Source organism: Bombyx mori, chromosome 15, assembly GCF_030269925.1.
Source record: "Bombyx mori chromosome 15, ASM3026992v2".
Lineage (NCBI taxonomy): Eukaryota > Metazoa > Arthropoda > Insecta > Lepidoptera > Bombycidae > Bombyx > Bombyx mori.
In genome coordinates, this window is record NC_085121.1 from 15,875,458 (window position 1) to 15,895,321 (window position 19,864).

A 19,864-nucleotide genomic window follows, 5' to 3' on the forward strand; every position below is an offset into this window, starting at 1 on the left:
ATAGATCGTGAAAAGGACATATTATTAAACAAATTAGTAATACGTATGCGCTTAAATATAAGAAAACTTACATACTGATATGATTATAAGAGAAAAACCGTATGAAACAGAATCACATTTTCTTAATTTCAAACACGATATTTAAAATCTTTAGAATGAATAAATTTATAATAAATTTAATTATTTATTAATTATTATTACGAAATAATTTTTAATAATCTTTAATTAGATATCTTTAAAGGGATTTTTTTTAATAGAACAGACACCATAATAGCGATGTTTATATTTGTTTTAGACCATTAGTTTATATGCCACAGAATTTTGAAACTAATTGAAACTAATTGAAAGAAAACGTTCTGTGAAAGCGGGAAAAAGTTGTTGGGTTATTTACTAATAAAGATTTTAAAGATGGACGCTTGGGTACGTGTGAGAGCATCGTTATTGCTATAAACATTCGTTGACGTCATGAACAATAATTTACATTTTATTTTATTTTTTTTATTAACCCTACTACCACACTTAAAACTTTTGCTCATCTTTGAAAAGATTATTCATACTTTAAATTTTGGTTCGCATTCTATTCTTACATTTATCATTTACGAAAAAAGGAGGAAAAAGCGAAATTCGGAAAAGTGTTCCAGAAATAAATTTCTCAAGTAATTTTTTTTATCTTATAATGTCATACTGCAGTTTTAATGCAACGAATGTATTATAATAATATAATGCACCTTTAGTGCATTGTCTTTCTGTTTTATAATGACGATCATTTGTTTGTATCGGTGACCGCATTACTAATTTATAAATAGAAGGGTATCTACCTTTATAAGATTAGTACAAGACAATATTTTTAAACTATAAAGTCATATTATTATCATAATTATTAGTATTTTCGAATGTTCTTTATCTAAGGCATAAAACTACCGCATCCAAACGGCGGAAACATTGATAGTTCCTTGACATACGATCACGTTCCCTTTCTATACTAATGTAAATATACATATAAATAGACACGCATTAATCTTTTACACAAATATAATTTATTTAAGAGTCGTAAATCCGTAGAGATAAATTTATAAAAAACATTTATAAGGCAGATCAAGGAGAATCCGACTGCGTTGGACGAGGTTAAAATTATTAATGTTAATAACGTTAAATTTATTATTTATCTGTTCCAAGTTAGGTTATTAACTTTCTCAATTATAACGTTCTGCTGTTTCATTTTATAACTATTTTTAATTTTTTAAGTACGTGGTCAAAGTTATATAATTTCCATCGAACGCAGCCGTAGTTTAATCTAGAAATACTAAAGGTAACATAAACAACAAGAGATCACATTTTGTAAATAGACTATCATTAATACAAACACACACACATACACGCATTACGTGAAACCGCTTACCTAATATCATTTAGAATATTGAACGAACAATCATTATTACTAAAGTGAACGGGTTCGATGGAGCACGACCACAGTTTTTAATAAGTATTATTAGAAAATAGCATGATAGTTAAAATATTCCATGAATTATATTTAATATTATTAAATAGCGTGCTTATATAATATAGGAAATTTATACATCTACTATAGAATCAAAAGAATATGTTTCGTTTATACCTTTTGATAATGTTAAAATATTTAGGTATAATAAGAATAAATAGGTATAATAAGCGTCTGAAAAAAATTGAAAGAGAATAATAAACGCTTAGAAGGAGCACTTCATTAATTAAAAAATAATACCAAAGCTACATTTGGCCTATCGTCTGATTACAGACAGACTGGTTCTAACTATATAGGCTTGTTCTCGGTAATGAAGTGTATGGAATTGTTTGTTTACGTATGTAGTCTATATTTTTAATAGCAACAGCCGAAGGAGCGAAATGTCATAATCGTTAATTGGACCGTTTATTTTGAAAGTGGTGTAAGTGCATTTTCTTTTGTTTCGAGAAAATTAAAGGTTACTATATATTTTGTTGATTTAAAAATACAGGCAAATCATATGAGGTCTGGCTATGCCACCTACCTCTGTCAATTGGACTTACACCACTTTCATAATCGATGATTATGCAATTTCATTTACCGACTGATTTTAAGTTGTACAAAACATGGGATTTTTTTGAGAAATTAAACACGGACTAGTTAAATATAAAAAAATTACATTAAATTAAACATGAATTACGTGATAGCTCATTTTTCTTAAAAATGGACTTACACCACTTTCAAAATAAACGGTCCAATTATATCTGTGCATTTAAAATGTTTAAGTCAATTAATAGTGGCAGTATGTAGTTAGTGGTCATTAGTTGAATATTCTATAGAGTGTTCGCTTACATGTCAATTTTACTTGACGGAAATTCATTTACCGTTAATGCCTACCATATTATGAGTTTATTCTTATTGTGTTTCAAATTTCTACCACTAATTAAATAATTTAAGAGATAATTTAAGTTATATTTGAAGTGACTTGGCAGAGTTTTTGTCTCGGTGTTTGAGTTATTTGAATTTTTGTCAATTTTTATTTCGTAATGTAAAATGAATATTTACTTTTTTTAATTGTGTTCTTCCATTTTATTCCATCCCATTGTTATCAACATTTTCATATTGCTATTTGACTAATTACCCAAAGGCAAATTGTTTCTATTCTATATACATATTGATCTTTTTGTAAACGTTATATTGACAGAAGAAACTTTGAAAACAAGACTTCTAATATTACAAAAAAAAAGCCTGTATGTAAATTATAGTGTATCGATAAATATTATCTTAATAAAACTAGATAGGATTGTAAATTCGTTATGATTATACATATAGTATTATATTAAAAATCATATTCGGCTTATTATGACCACAATTTGGCAGCTAGTTCGTCTATGTCCAAACGATATTATTACGAATGTGGGTTGTCAAGGACAAAAAATCATTTTAATACCAATTTAATTTCATATTCTACAAATCGTCATAAATAGACTTTTACTATAAAAAAAAAGTTTTGGGAATTATTTGGTAATTTTGGGAGATTTTCGATTGGTACAAGTAATTTTTTTATTTACAAAAATTTAAATGAAAATATATACTAAAATTGTATGATTTTATTATTATATTATAGGATTTAAAAGCGGCACATATTAATATAGCATCATAAGTCTGATTTATTAATATATTTAATAGTTAACGATAGATACAGAATTTAATAAAATATGAGAATATTGACTGGTATAGTTACTAATAAATTCGTTTAAGCTGTTCCCTATTTATTTGTTTTTAAGCTGTTCCCTATTTATTTGTGTTTAAGCTGTTTCCTATTTATTTGTTTTTAAGCTGTTCCCTATTTATTTGTGTTTAAGCTGTTCCGTATTTATTTGTGTTGAAGCTGTTCCCTATTATTTGTGTTTAAGCTGTTCCCTATTTATTTGTGTTGAAGCTGTTCCCTATTATTTGTGTTTAAGCTGTTTCCTATTTATTTGTTGCTGTTTACAATGTATGTTACCGCGGAGGCTCTTGATTAAAAACACGAGTTTTAGAAATCAACTGGGTTTTAATCGAGCTAAAATACCTATACAAAATTTATTTATTTTGTCTTTTTTTTTCAATTAATAGTGTATAATTTAATGCAATCGTATGTTAGCAGCGTCACACGTCAATATGTGGGAGTTTCAGCTCATTTCTTGTTAGTGATGGTAGATAAGTGGAAGCCACTAAGGGTAGGTACCACAGAGTCTGGCCGATGCGACCTCTAGCATAATACTCGCCATATTTCCCTGATTTTTTTTCTATATTATTTGAGCTATAAAATATAATAAAAGATGAATCCTTCGAAATATATATTCATGCATATCTTAATATATATAATTTTAACGCAATATATATTTTATTATATAGTATGTATCCATGTATATTTTTATATATAGGTTGTAATTAATCATAAACGATAAAAGAAATGTATTTTAAATATCGTTGAATTTTATTATTAGTAATCTCTGTGACTCTAAAAGCATAGATAATACTAAATTCAGGAACCCAGTTTAGAAGAGGTAGAAGAATTCGTTGAAATTAGACAAAGTACCTAATACAATTATTAAATATAAAAAAAATCTATATTATTTATGTAATAATTTTTTAATAGTTTTATTACAAACTTTTCATGACAGTGATTATTGTAAATTCGTTCATTACGGAATATCATTTTCGGAAAGCACATTAGGTAAATTATAAAAGTGGTGTTTACATGGGTACAGTTTACATATGTATAAATAATAATTTTATTAAGCGTAGTGAAAGCTAATTAATAGTAATTTAATAGAAAATCTTTTTTTTTAATAAATATCAAATCACAAATAGGAAGTTAGGCATCAGAGATCACAAAAGATACATAGATTAACTGTGGCCGTCTCCCTCGGAGCGGCCGCGCCGTTGTCACTGCAGCTCCTTGACTGCCTGAAGGATTCTCTTCACGTGACCTACCTTAGTCACTCCAAGGTCCCGGAGGTCCCTCCTGGCCAAGGACAAGAGCTCTCGCCCCGTCACGTCGTGCTTCGTAAACGCGTCAGCATATTCCCCGAGCTGGAGTGACTCTAGCCAGTTCTGAACTTCCTTGACGCCCCACGAGCGCACTGCGGCGACTGTGGTCGGACCTTCTGAGACGCTTCTCCGACCTCGGAGCCAGCGGCCTTTCTTTGGGATCTAAGGTCGGAGTAGAGGTAGGTCAGGGTTTATACTAATGGAATAATACGACTCGTCACTAGTTTGTATGTGTGTGTGTGTGTGTGTGTATGCGTGTGTGACCGGGCAGTTACGTGTTGATGATAATGTTAACGCAATTCAAAAATACAATCTGATGCCGTCTAATGAGAGTCTACGGTAAGACTTGGGGAGTTTGGTGGGCAGAGTCTGGAGTCAATGATGTACAAAAAGTATTATTAAACACACAACAATCAAATTAATTGTCAGTACTATTATATATATACAACGTATATACTCTGGTACGGTAAGGTATCTTGAGGGTTCGCACGGGTAGCTACCAACACCTTGCCTTTCCACCACGAAGCAGTAATAATAGAGTAAAATTAAAACAGTCGTTGAACACAATTGAGACTTAGAGCGTTTATCTCAGGGCGAGTGACAGCAGTCTCATAATAACGTTTATGAGCTATGGTAATTACTTATCATCAGTTGAGCCGTGAATTTGTTCGAAAAAAAGTATTGACACAATTATCATAGAATAAGTTGAGGTTTGAAAAAAATTATTCACATAGCATGCTCAAAATGCTATAAGCATAATTAGTGTATTTCGATCAATCGTAATTATTTCATCGTTGATTAGCGTTAGAATAAAAAAGTTGAAGTTTAATAAAACAATTAATTCACATAGCATGCTAAAATGCTGTAAGCATACTTAGTGCATTTCGATAATTGTAATTATTTCATCGTTGATTAGCGTTTAAAATAAAATAAGTTGAAAATTGAAAAAACAATTCACATAGCATGCTAAAAATGCTTTAAGCATATTTTAATGCATCTCGAGCAATCGTTAAATATTCGATTTGTGTGTATTATTTCATCAATCATTATTACTACGTACCTCGTCCGCGTGCAGGTAGGCGTGTCCGTCTCTAAGCTCGCACCTGGCGAGGTGTGCCCGCAGCGAGGCGGCGGCGGCGGCGCCGGCGCCCGACACGCCGCCGCTCTCCAGCAGCTCGTGACAGCTTTCCACCTTTATAACGTAGGGGACTTCGTATTTAGTACATATATTAATTTTTTTTTTCAGCCCACAGACCTCTGCTGTTTTGATTTTTTTTTTATTGTTTAGATGGGTGGACGAGCTCAGGTATTAAGTGGTTACCGGAGCCCATAGACATCTACTACCTACATAAATGCCACCACGTACCTTGAGATATGAGTTCTAAGGTCTCAGTATAGTCACAACAGCTGACTCCCCCTTCAAACCGAAACGCATTACTGCTTCACGGCAGAGATAGGCAGGGCGGTGGTACCTACCTGTGCGGACTCACAAGCGATCCTACCGCCTGTGATTACGCAAATTATAATTTAGAGGGAGCATCACGTTTCTTACCAAAGTAGCGAGATGTCTCCTCAGTTGAGGGGCCGGGAGGAGCTTTCCGTCGGCGTCCTGCAGCGCGTCGGCCTGCGCGGACACGCGGCGCGCAATGGACACCGCGCTGCACACGCCGCCCGACACCGCGCTCTCGCTGATACAGGACAACTTTACCTGCGAATTGGAGGGTAGAACAACATTAATACAACCCGACGACACAAGTGTAGCGAGTAGCCGTCAAACAACACGAGATAACTACGACGTAAATGCGCCACCCACCTTGAGATATAAGTTCTAAGGTCTCAAGTATAGTTACAACGGCTGCCCTACCCTTCAAACCGAAACGCATTACTGCTTCACGGCAGAAATAGGCAGGGTGGTGCTACCACTCGCGAGGACTCACAAGAGGTCCTCCCACCAGTAACAAGAGTTTATTCTCTCAGTTATGCCATGGCTTACGTGTTTGACGAGGGTGTTGATGTCATCAAGTAGAGCCAAGAGTTGAGCGCTCTCGGCAGCCAGTAGGACGTCGCGGCCGCTGGTGGAAGCATTCGCGTTGACATTAGTACCAGAGCCGGCCAAGGCGTTGGCCTTCAACTGTTGCTTCTCATCCCATGTCCTGTGTTCGATATAACAACTACATTTACTCTTTCCGCTATTGAAACACTTTCAAAACATTAAAAAAGTCAACTGAAAGGCATGTGGCGGGTAGCCATCATACAACACAAGATAATTGACAGATGCCTGAATCTCGCTTACGACATTTTCAAGATAAGCTCACATACATACAAGTTCCGAACAACAACATTCGGACCGTCGGTCTACCGAGCAAATATCATCCTGGAAGATCTTTCGTCCGTCGTTAAGCCTCCCAAAGGAATTTCAAAACAAATCCAAAGGTTTTACATCTCTATTCACCAAGACGTTTCTTGCTTTAGTTAATTTCATAAAATATATATATATTTTTTCCTATACAAAAATGAATGTCTAAGACCCGTAGTGGTGTTTAATGTTCATTTACGACTTTATTACATTTGATTATTAAAATTTTTAGTTCTTTTTAATCTCGACCTAAAACACAATGATTTAGAGCCGTCGTTTTGTAGCTGACGATGAGAATAATAAAGTAGAAATATATTTAAAGGTTCTATGATATAGTGTAGAGGTAACCTTTTGAGTCGCAAGACCCAAAAATTACAATTTACAAAATTTCAAAGTTTTTAAAGAGTCACAAAAAAAAATTCTTGCCAACAATAAACAGTATTTGAATAAATATTTTTTTTGATAAAAAAAAATAACGAATCTAATTATTCATAAGAAAAATATCTATTTATTCTTATATAAATAGTGTTTTTTTTACAACAAATTAGATAATATATACATATGTGGTATTATTACATAAACACTTATTATTTAAGTAAAAAATGAAAACAATTAAACATTTACTTACAACAATGGGCTGAGAGATACAAATGGTGCCCAATCCTTGTTAGTCGATTGAGAACAATTTTCAAATGTTTTTTTTAATTTTTTATAAAATAAATAAATATTTGCGTATGGAACTAATGAGCCGCAGTTTCATATCCAAAGAGCCGCAGGTTACCGACCCCTAGTATAGTGGATATCAGAATACCGAACTTACCGTAGGCTGGTCTCCAAGGCTCTGGATCGACACAGCATCTGCGCCCGGTTCTTGTGTATGATTCTGACGCACCCCGGGGGCTGGAGCCAGGCCTCACCGTCCACTTGGACCGGTACGCACTCTTCACCGAGAATGTTAATCTGAACGGCCCGGCACTGGGCGATGCGGTGTTTCTGAAGGTTGATCAGACGCGAAGCTGCCATTTGGGCTGAACCGAAAACTGCCACCACCTAAGAGAGAGAGACAGAATACACTTTATTGCACACAAAACACAATTTACATTAAAAAAAACAGTCAAAAAATAGTTTTTTTTTATTGCTTAGATGTGTGGACGAGCTCATAGCGTACCTGGTGTTAAGTGATTACTGGAGCCCATAGATATCTACAACGTAAATGCGCCACACACCTTGAGATATAGTTTTAAGGTCTCAGTATAGTTACAACGGCTGCCCCACCCTTCAAACCGAAACGCATTACTGTTTCACGGCAGAAATAGGCGGGGCGGTGGTACCTACCCGTGCGGACTCACAAGAGGTCCTACCACCAGTACATTTGTACAGTAGGCGGTCTTATCGCTAAAAGCGATCTCTTCCAGACAGTCATTTAATTTACAGGAATTCTGTAAAATATATAGCAGGTATGTTGCGGTGTACTATATACAATACATTATTATAGAAAATATATACATATATTACAATAAGGTTGAGGAGGAGTATTAATGCATATTCTGAGGCTATCGAAAATCTTAGACTTGATTGATTCAAAACGCTTTACGGTTCAAATGCGAGATTTAATTGTGATATCGTGATGTTTGATACTTAATCTATTATTATTTAATTTACTAGTCAAAACTATTGGCCGATATTTGATTTGAGTTTGATCGATCGCTATCAAAAGTGCACAGGTATCAAACCGCCAGGTAAATCTGAAGGTTTCCTAAAAATTTCAACAAAATCGGTCCAGCCGCTTCGAAGCTATGGACTTGAAGGTATATGGAGGTCATATACACGGTGACTTTTATGTGTATATGTATATAGAGATTTTATTTAAATACCAATAGGTAATAAATTATCTTTATATATAGTGTTTGTCACTGAACTCCTCCTAAAGGGCTGGACCGATTTGAATGGATTATTTTTGTATGCGTTTGGGTGGCGCCCTGGATGGTTTAGATTTACAAATCAGTCCAACAGATGGCGCTGCAGTCGGTATTTAGATTATTTATCTCTCCCAGAAATAAATTATATGGCAAAACAACGTTTGTCGGGTCACCTAGTAGGAATATAAAACTCTTTAGTAAAGGCTTGATTGCTTTGAAAAAGTTCAGTTCTGTAAGATCTCACAAAACGAACAGTGAAATTCTACTTACGAAAACTAGGAATGCTACTAATGTTCAACTTTCACTTGAATGTTTGATGAAAACCTTTTACAAAGAACGTCCTGGATTTTCAATCAAAAGATCCAATCCTATTCCGTTCCATTAAAAACGAATCACTTTTATTGAGCACATCGTACGAGTGACTCAAAGGAATAGAATTAAATCTCTCTACGTACATAGAGACATTTGATAATATCTCATGCGGACGCCTAGATCAAAATGATCTAACTCTAAAATTGGTCAAAACTATTTTAAGGAATAACGATCCTTAGAAAAATAATGTTATTATCTAAGGCTTCAAACAACTTATTTGGGCTAAATATCAAAATTCTGCGTAGGGAGAGATCTTTATAAAATCTCCATTTTAGCGCTTTTCTCATTGTTCTTTTATAGTTAAGTATAAATTTATCGAAATAGGTTCTACGGCGAAGTGGATGTTATCGTAATGGTCCTAAACTATTAATTCCTAAAGCTTACGCTACTGCTATACTACTTAAAGTAGCTAAGCTGAATAAATAAAATATACCTACGTGTATTTTTTTTATTGCTAAGATGGGTAGATGGATGGATGGATGGATGGATTGACAAGCTCACAGCCCACCTGGAGTTAAGTGGTTACTGGAGCCCATAAACATCTACAACGTAAATGCGCCACGCACCTTGAGATATAAGTTCTCAGGTCTCAATACAGTTACAATGGCTGCCCCACCCTTCAAACCGAAATCCGTTACTGCTTCACGGCAGAAATAGGCAGGGTGGTGGTACCTCCCCGCGCGGACTCACAAGAAGTCCTACCACCAGTAAGTCTATTTCTACAAATGTCTCAAAAATTATGAATTTCGAAATGAGGTACTTTCATTTACACGTGCGAATGAATATTACATGGAGCCTGAGATAAATCCAAGATGGATCCTTAATAACGTAATGTCGTATCGGGGTCAGAACGTAAAAGCGAAGAGCCGTCGACTTCTTTATTGAAACGGACAATCATATAAATTTTATAAAGGGCTTTGTCGTGTATTCCCGTAAAATCAAAGAGCCTATAAATATTGCAATCAAGTTCAATTGGCATTTTTGTAGTGAGCTCTTCTTTATAAAACAAATGTACCTACCTACCTATATTTAACATAATCAATTTCTTAAACATTATGAATTTGTAGCAGATGCAATACGACCATTATTATCGTATATTATCGTTTAGACTACAAATTTTCAATTTAAAATATGATATAAGCGTGTCATTCGGTAAAATTGTAGTACATACTTCTTAAATTAATATCTATTCAGCAAATTGGAAGTCGTCGTGGCCTAAGGGATAAGACGTCCGGTGCATTCGTGTTGAGCGATGCAACGGTGTTCGAATCCCTGGCGGGTACCAATTTTTCTAATGAATTATGTACTCAGCAAATGTTCACGATTGGCTTCCACGGTGAAGGAATAACATCGTGTAATAAAATTGAAACCCGCAAAATTATAATTTGCGTAATTACTGGTGGTAGGACCTCTTGTGAGTCCGCGCGGGTAGGTACCACCGCCCTTGCATGGTTGCTTCGGGAGGTACCTGTGGAAGGTCTGCAGGAGAGAGCCACATCCGGGTTGCCACCAGTGTGGGCATCCGGACGATGACGCTCAGCACGCACTCGAAGCGTGCCCGCGTTGGGAGCGCTCGCGGCGAGACCTCATCGCGGTGCTGGGGGGAGACCTCTCCTTGCGGGCTGTCATCGCCCGCATGCTAGAGGACCAGAATTCTTGGGAGGCCATGATCAGGTTTTGCGACCTGGTCATGGCGTTCCGTGAGGCTGAGGAGCGCGAAAGGGAGTGGGATCCCTCTTTGGCTTCACAGCGAAGAAGGCGGAGTGGGCGGCACGGGCGCGAAGCTCCCGTTCATCTCCCGTAGGGGCTGTCGGGTGCCGGGTGCGGGGGTGCCCGGTACTCGGCTGTTGGTCCGGTGGTGAGGCGGCGCAAGGTGGCTCCTGTGCACCGCTCACGGTGTGTCTCCGAGACGACGTCCTGCGGGATTTTCCCGCGGATGGAGTGCCGTCCTATTAACAGGATGGGTACCGGCGACGGCGAGCTTTCGGCGCGCACTATGCGGTACCGTGGGTTTCGTGGAGTCGGAGTGGTGGGGCTCGATGGGGTTTAGTCGGTAGTCGTTCTGCGGGGCAAGTGCTTCGCGCGCCTTTTTCAAGGCGTAGTCTCCTGTGAGAAATTGGGGGAGGTGAAGGACCTCGGCTCTTCTCTTCTCCCCTTCTTCCTCTCAGGAGGCGCCGGAGTCCGACATAACCCGGTCCGTTGCCCCCCTCGACCGGGTATCCGTAAATGGATTCGCCAGCGTAAAAAAAAAAAAAAAAGGTACCACCGCCCTGCCTATTACTGCCGTGAAGCAGTAATGCGTTTCGGTTTGAAGGGTGGAGCAGCCGTTGTAACTATACTGAGATCTTAGAACTTATATCTCAAGGTGGGTGGCGCATTTACGTTGCAGATGTCCATGGGCTCTAGTAACCACTCAACACCAGTTGGGCTGCGAGTTCGTCCACCAATCTAAGCAAAAAAAAAAAAAAAAATTCACTGTTTTTCAATTACAGAGCGAGGCATATTTAGAATGCTATTATATAATTTGGAAACTAAATAGTTAATCTATCTTTGTTTTCCGTCTAAATAATAATAACTGCCGCATTTTTATACTGTTTCTTATTAAATTGATTGAAATTAGAAAACAAACGCCACGGCGAGTTGAATGTTGCGATTCAAACGACCTAATTTAAAAACTGCCAAGTCCATTACTACCAACAAACAAAAGCAATTCTTCTCTTTCACTACTTAGAAAGAAAATTGCCTTTCTATTCATTAAAACTTTTACATTGTTTTACCCCGCTTATACATATTTAATATTTTCGAATACCCGTTTACAGGTTTCGAAAGACCGAATTTAAGTTTCGTTATTGCTGTTGGTATGACATTGTTCAGGTAGGGATAACGTAACTCTGTTCTATCTATTGTCACCATGGTGTAGTTATTTGTTTAATAGAAATGAAGTTGTGCCTGCGGGTGACTCACATGTATTTATTTTTTTATAATATATCTATATATTAATACGTGAAGCAAAAACTTTGTATCCCTTTTTACGAAAATTGCGCGGACGGAGGAGTATGAAATTTTCCACACTTATAGAGAATATAGAGAAGAAGTGCACAACGCTAATATTTTTTTAAAATAATGCATAAAAGATACATTAAATCGATAAAGAAAAGATTACACACACTACGTACCATGTATTTGACGCACACACGTATGCATACCATTTATTGTCAAGCTTTTGTTCTTGATGTCTGTTGTCAAATTGATAATAGATTAAATATTATTTGTCTTTGTTAATATTTTTTATAGTGTAGTCTTGGCGAAATTTGTGATTATAGAAGTATAAAATACAATCATAATAGTATACAAACTTACAATTCCAATTAATTATAGTCGAATTTCGACTACTGCGGGACCTCTAGTTATTATAATTACACTACACAACAATACATATATACTTTATTTTATATCACTACATTCATTTATCACACAATCATACAAAACATTATTTATAGTAAACAAAATTAATTCACAATCATAGTCAGGCGATAACTGTAGTATATCGGCGGCGATATTTCGCTACTACATCGGTGCATTGACGAACCGGCTATCTATTTCTTGTTTACTTTCTCCTTCTTTCTACATTTCGTGTTTGTCTGAAATAAAACTTTCTTTGTGTCCTTTTGTGTTTGTGACGAATTGCAGACATTATAATGATACCAATCAAGACGACTAAAGTGCCTAATGCCGGGCGTACTCGATGATGATACGAATATGCCTGTGTTCAAATCACGTAATACCAAACCAATAGGCTAAGCAATTAGATAAGTTGAGAAGTTTGCGTTTGGGATGGTATGGACATGTGATGAGACGAAATGACAACGAGGTTGTTAAGAGAGTTTTAAGTATGAATGTGGAAGGCTTTAGATTAAGAGCTATACCTAAGAACAAATGGATGGATTGCGTGAAAGACAATATGTGATAGAGGAGTATAGAAGGAGAAAACATGTTGCGCCGACCCCAAGTGACTGGGAGAAGCACAGGAGAATGATGATGAATTAAGTATTAAACACGTGTTAACGAACAACTTCAGTTAAGGAATAACAACGTGTATTAAACGAAACACGAAAATTTTACCAGTTTGCATAATTACTGGGGTGAGGGCGTGTTGTGAGCCCGCACGGATAGGCGATGCCACCTTTATACGAAATTTAAATTAGAACATAAGTTATGTCGCAAGGTTGCCACACTCATGTTACGATATCTACAAACTTCAATAACCAATTTACATTAAGTCAAACGTGAATTGATATACCTGTATACAGTATTAAAAACCAATTGGCAATTTTAACAAAAGTAATGTTCGGCCATAAATCGAAACTCAACCATAAGCTTGTCAAAAGTCAAAGAAAAATTTCAGAGAGCAATCTTAGTGCAGTTAGATTAGCAAATGATACTTAAATAATTAATTTTTTTATTTAATTATATAAAAAAAAGGAAATTGATTTTGTCTACACCAATTATTTTTTTCAAATTACTAAATCGCCAACAGGACTCAGCCCAGTTCTAGTCCACAGGGTTAAGATTGATTAGGACTTATTTAATGGGACGGTCTATAGTTGGATCCTTGTGTCTTTCACTCAAATTTCTTTTATCGTGACTGGCTGCTGTCAGTTTAGTATTTTATCTAATTACGTCAGAGAAACGGAGTTTGCTTTTGCCTTCTTAGGCTCTATGTGAATTAAAAAAAACCTTTTTATCCAAACTAAGCCGACAATTTGAAGAAATTCCATACTGGTGGTAGGTATTCCATACTTTTTCCCTACCTATGCTGATAGCCTTGAGAGGCTATTTCAGCTTCACCCTAACGTGTAGGTGAGCTCACGGGGCTCAAACCAGAGTATTGCTAACACTGGCCCTAGCAAGAGCCGTGCTTCGCAGAATCTACCACCGGATCGGAAGCGCGGCCCACTGAGAAGATCCGGCGAGAAACTCAGTGGGCTGTGTCTATGGGTTAATTCGCTCGTCGAGCCCTTCATCGCAAGTGACGGGTTCGACGAGGACTGTGACCGGGGACAATCGCCATAGGTTGGTCTTTGTATTACAAGTATTTATTTAATTCACAAATTAGTTATTTATAACGAGAAGAAAAAAAAGAATGAACCTTGGACTCACTTCAAGTATTCTATCGTCGAATGATGGCGCGAGGAATATGTCATCCGCTCTGGTGCCGCCCCAGAAGTTCGTCCCGCCCATGAAGGAGGGTATGTTCAGAACGACGATTCCCTGCAGCTCCGGGAGGGGTATCCTCTGACCGTCGCACTCCAACTGGACCCTTTGACCTAAGTGCCTGTAGGTAAAACTTTTCGTAAGCCTCCGAAATTGTCACTTTTTGTTTATTGCATAGATGGATGGACGAGCTCACAGCCCACCTGGTGTTAAGTGGTTGCCGGAGCCCATAAACAACTACAACGTAAAAGCCACCACCCACCTTGAGATATGAGTTCTAAGGTCTCAGTATAGTTACAACGGCTGCCCCGCCCTTCAAACCGAAACGCATTACCGGTTCACGGCTGAAATAGGCAGGGCTGTGGTACCTACCCGCGCGGACTCACAAGAGGTTCTACCACGAGTAAAATTCCATCTCCGTCACAAAATAAATTCCGCCACCCGAGTTAAGTTACGGCGAACGAGTTAATTATAAAAAAAAGAATTTATTTAATTAAAACGATGTTTATTCGTTTGAATGTACTACAAGACTAATTTATAATTACAATATATTTATTAAAGTAAACTTATTGCTAAATCTGCAATGGTGCAGTTTCTGTTATGACGCACGGGGTCATCCGATGCGGATTCAGCAAATACGGGCATCGGGCGATTGCCTAACTCCTCCCTCCTTAAGATAGAAGCGCGTCCCGCAGCTTCCAGCAGCGTCCTCGGTGCTAGTGTTCTCGGGGCTCTCGTTCTTTGATTGTAGTCGTCGCTGTCTCCACTGCCACAGCTTCCAGATGATTATTGCTATCAGAATGAGGTAGAGTCCCAGTGTTGACCAACTTGGGGTAGTCATCATAGTCTGCCAGTCGATGACAGGTTGTTGAATGTTTTCAACCCGGTCCATCAGTTCGTGGATGCTATCCAGAGATATATCTTTCAGTTGTAGGTTATAGCGAATATTCCCTTCTAGAATAGTGGTTTCGCTGGGAATGGGTACGATTTCATCAGCTGTAATAGTATCCGTGTTTGTCTTCAGTGTTCGGTTGAATATTTCCACTTGACAATCGCTTGTAATGCTGGCGATGTATATTCCTGACATCTTTTTATAGTCAGATTTCCTTCCGCAGCGAGATTTCAGGATTTGTTCGTCTTTCAAGATGATAAGCCATTTGTTGTCTTCTAGTCTCTGGATCTTGCCTTGTTTCAGGTTCATCCTGGCACGGGTGCAGTTTGTGCTCTCGTGTTTTATAAGAGTTACTATGCAGTCTTCAGAGTTCTCCACAGGTTGGGTGTTCAGCGATGTGCAGAGTTGGACGTCTTGTGTGATCTTCTTGCAATCTTCCTCCAGGTATGAGTACTCGTTGGTTCCCAGTGCTAGGTATTTGGATTTAGGAATAATAGTGAGGTTTTGTTTATCTGGTATGGAGTATAGATGGATAAGGTCATAAAGGTTTTCATCTATAGAAGGGATATCTAGTATGAATGTTAGTGCGTCGTTTGTGCTATACGCTTTTACGCTAATAGAGCTCTCTATACTATGAATATTTTTAATACTTATTCTATCAACGGGTCTAAATTGGTAAAGTTTTTGAATAGCTGTTATTTCACTTATAAGACTGTGTGGAGCTATAATGCTAGGATGCATTACTTCTAGTTGTGCAAAGGTCATGGCGTCTTCTAATATAACTAATTTATCTAAGAGTAATTGCAAACTAAAATATATTTGGACATATAAATCTAAAAAGTGCAATCTGCTTATTACTACGTTATTACTTAAAGTGGCGTTTTTTAACATTGAACCTATCTTTTTCTGATTTTCGTCTAATAACTTGATCTGTTTACTAAATTCTTCAACTGCGTGCTTTGCTATGAATAAAGTTTGTTTTTGAGATGTGTTAATATTATGGACTGAATTACGTAGATTAGATAATTCATTTTCAAACTTAATAGCGTCTTCATAATCCAGATTACCTGTAATAGTTTTAACTACTGAACCTAAACCGTTAATTAAGCCACGTCTAAATCTATGGTGCGGTGCAATAAATGCTAACTTCTTCCCTATTAAATGTAAACTATTTTCTATTTGATCCTTATATGCTCTATGCAACTCTTCGTTACCTTCAGCAGCTTTAGTACTGGCATATAAAGACATAAGCTTTAAGGTTGTTTCATGTAAATACGATACGTTATATACGCAGGCCAGACTAAAAGTGTCTATCTGCTTCAAAATTTGTCCTTGTTTTAACAAAAGGATGCCATTAGTATTGTCTATAGGATTAAGGGTCAAGTCGGCGGCTGTGTAGAGCACGAAGGCTCCTGCGATGAGGGCCCTGGAACAAGATGTGGTCTACGTAAGAGTTTGAAATGAACTCGAATCGATTTAGAATTTGGGTGCTGCCCTATAATTTCTGCGACATTATTAGGGTGTAAATGAATGATTTTATACGGACCTTTAAATACTGGTTTTGTCTTGTCGCTCCTGGTGGTTTTGGCGACCTGTTTGTAAACGGTTTCACCTACCTTAAACGTGATTGTTTCCGCTGCCTGGTTTCTCTTTTCTATTACCTGCTCTTTGTTCTTAGACACGTGGGCTGCTATACATTCCTGTACTGCTTCTGCATTCTTGCGGTGATTGAGGACATAATCTTGATAAAATTCTTTAGGATAATATAGCTCTAATGGATTTCGGGATGCCGTATGACCGAATAAAAGCTCACGTGGTGTATAGCCTGTAGTGGAATGAATAGCGTTGTTATAGGCGATGATAGCGTATTTCATGATCAATTGTATGGGGTCGTCTTTATTTGTCATTCTTTGAATTCTTATTATTTCTGCGATGGTTGAATGAAATCGTTCAATGGGTGAGTTAGAGTTTGGGTTGTAAGGCGTCGTGAAGTGAATGTGGATATCATGCGAAGCACATATCTCTTTTATGACGTCATTATCGAACTTTGTATCTGAGTCTGTGGTGATTTTAAGAGGTAGTCCTAGTACAGAAAATACTTGTAATAGGGCTTCTGCGATGTGAACACTACTAGAAGCATTCAGAGGTACCGCCTGGGCAAATTTAGAGAAATTGTCGATAATTGTTAAAAACGTTGCACCTCCAGTACTATAGAGATCCATGAACAAGTGTTGAAATGGCTTCGTAGGTGTCTCTGTTATAATCAATGGAGGTTTTAAGGGATTTCTTTCATATTTGGCTTTTAGGCAAAGGTCGCATTGATTAATGAACCTTTGAACTGTCAATAACATATTAGGCCAGTGATAATTCCTATGCAGATGCTTAAAGGTCTCTTGGATACCGCGATGCGATGATTTACCTTCGTGATATCGCTTAATGAGTTCTTGTTGTTCAGTTTTATTTTCAACAAGTGTGACCCGCGAAGTACATCTTATTAATTTAGGTCCTCTGTCATTAAAGATCGTAGTATACACTCTTGAAAAGGCTAAGTATAGATTTTCGTCGTAAAAATAGCAATGAAAAACACGGTCAGCTATTGTGTGTTCCTTTAAAAATTTGATAATTTCTGATTCAGTGTTATTTACTGGGATGAAAACATCCTTAATAACTGTCCTAGAGTTTGTTGATCTGTCCTCTACTCTGTATGTAGAACCTGGTGTGGACCTAACGTAAAATTGTTTCAACTGTCTATCAATAGCGTCGGATATTATAGGGATACCGTTATTTTCATTATCAGGTTGGGTATGATTTGTAGAAACTAATTGATCGGGGTCGACTGTTGTTATACTCCTTGTGTCTGTCTCTTCGTCAGTTTGAGAGGGATAGATACTGGTCATTTCTACGTCATTGTTGTTATAAGGTTGGTCGTTATTGTCAGTATTGTTACGTTCATTGTCTTGGTTATTCGGGTCATTAGTTTCTACCTCTGCCTGTCTACGGGCGTTTTCGAATATTCTATTTATTATGTTGTCGTCACTATTGTCATCAACATTAACAGCTAGAGAATCTATACTATTATGAAAAATTTTTGCTCGGGATAGTGCATTAGTGTTTGCGTTAGTGTTTTGTTTGCCCTTTTTATAAACAACTTTGTAATCATACTCTGCTAACTTTAGTTTCCATCGTGTTAATTTAGAGTTAGGGTCCTTTAGACTCATTAACCATGTAAGGGGTCTATGGTCCGTATAAATTGTAAATTTACGGCCATATAAGTAAGGTCTAAAATACTTAATTGCCCATACTATCCCTAACAGTTCTTTCTCTATGGTAGAGTAACGGATCTCAGTATCTGATAATGTCCTTGAGGCATAGGCTACTGGTTTATCTGAGCCCACATTGCCTTGGGAAAGTACTGCTCCTAAAGCAAAGTCAGATGCGTCTGTCGTTAAAATAAACGGTTTGTCGAAGTCAGGGTATTGCAGGATTGGGGCGTTTGTTAGAATTTGTTTGCATTTATCAACTGCGTCTAAAAATTCGTTTGTATGTTCAACCTTTGCGTTCTTTTTTAGACATGCTGTTAAAGGTTTCGTCAACTTTGCAAAGTCCTTTATAAACTTCCTATAGTACCCGACTAGTCCTAAGAAAGCTTTTATGTCTTTTTGCGTTTGTGGTATAGGGAAATTTAATACTGCTTTAATTTTGTCCTTGTTAGGATTTAGTCCTTGGTCAGTCAATTCATGTCCTAGAAAGTTAACGTGCTTCTGTAGAAATTCTGATTTGTCTAACTGAACTTTCAGATTATGCATTTTGAATCGCTGAAATACTAATTTCAGTTTTTCATTGTGGTTTTGTAGGGACGTCGCGGCTATTATGACGTCATCTAAGTACGTAAATACGTTGTCTATACCTCGGAGTATATGGTCCATAAGACGCTGGAAAGTGCTCGGGGCATTTTTTAGTCCGAAAGGCATTCTTAGGAACTCATAGTGGCCTCTTTCAGTAGTAAACGCTGTTTTCTCTACGTCTTTAGGGTGCATTTCTAATTGATGGTAGCCGCTTGCTAAATCTATGGTCGTGAAATATTGTGCGCGCCCTAATCTGTCAAGGATGTCGTTAATGTTTGGTAAGGGGTACTTGTCTTCTATAATTCTGTCATTAAGTCTTCTATAGTCAATAACAAGTCTCCATTTAACTTTTCCTGATGCATCCGGTTTTTTCGGAACAATGTGTACCGGGCACGACCAAGGGGAGATACTTTCCCTAATGATTCCTTGTTTTAACAGACTATCTACCTGTTTCTGTATCTCTGTTCGTTGTTGGGGAGCCTGTCTATAACTTCGTACAAAGATGGGGGTGTCGTCGGTTAGTCTTAATTCGTGTTTTACTGTATGGGTAAACGATAAAGGAATGTTTTCCGAGTAGAATATGTCACGGTACTGATAGCAGATTTTAGTAATTTCCCGTTTTTCTTCCTCGTTCATGTGGCTGGTACGAATTTTCTTTAAATTTTCACAAAGTTCTTTATCTATGTCAGTTTCCGTCTCAATTTTGTTAATTTCGTACTTCTGACTGTTTTCTATCAAATGTGACGGTAG

At 37.2% G+C, this 19,864-nt stretch overlaps 1 protein-coding gene across 1 annotated transcript in view; it reads right to left on the minus strand.

Moving 5' to 3' along the window:
• Positions 1 to 19,864, minus strand: part of LOC101745704 (diacylglycerol kinase eta) — a 181,021-nt gene continuing 161,157 nt past the window's right edge. The window contains exons 17-22 of the mRNA XM_038016147.2: positions 14,324 to 14,498; positions 7,693 to 7,922; positions 6,510 to 6,669; positions 6,069 to 6,224; positions 5,577 to 5,708; positions 1 to 4,678 (exon numbers count right to left, since the gene is read on the minus strand). Of these exons, the coding sequence (XP_037872075.1) occupies positions 4,412 to 4,678; positions 5,577 to 5,708; positions 6,069 to 6,224; positions 6,510 to 6,669; positions 7,693 to 7,922; positions 14,324 to 14,498 (1,120 nt within the window). The 3' untranslated portion in view covers positions 1 to 4,411. The remainder of the gene's footprint in view (positions 4,679 to 5,576; positions 5,709 to 6,068; positions 6,225 to 6,509; positions 6,670 to 7,692; positions 7,923 to 14,323; positions 14,499 to 19,864) is intronic.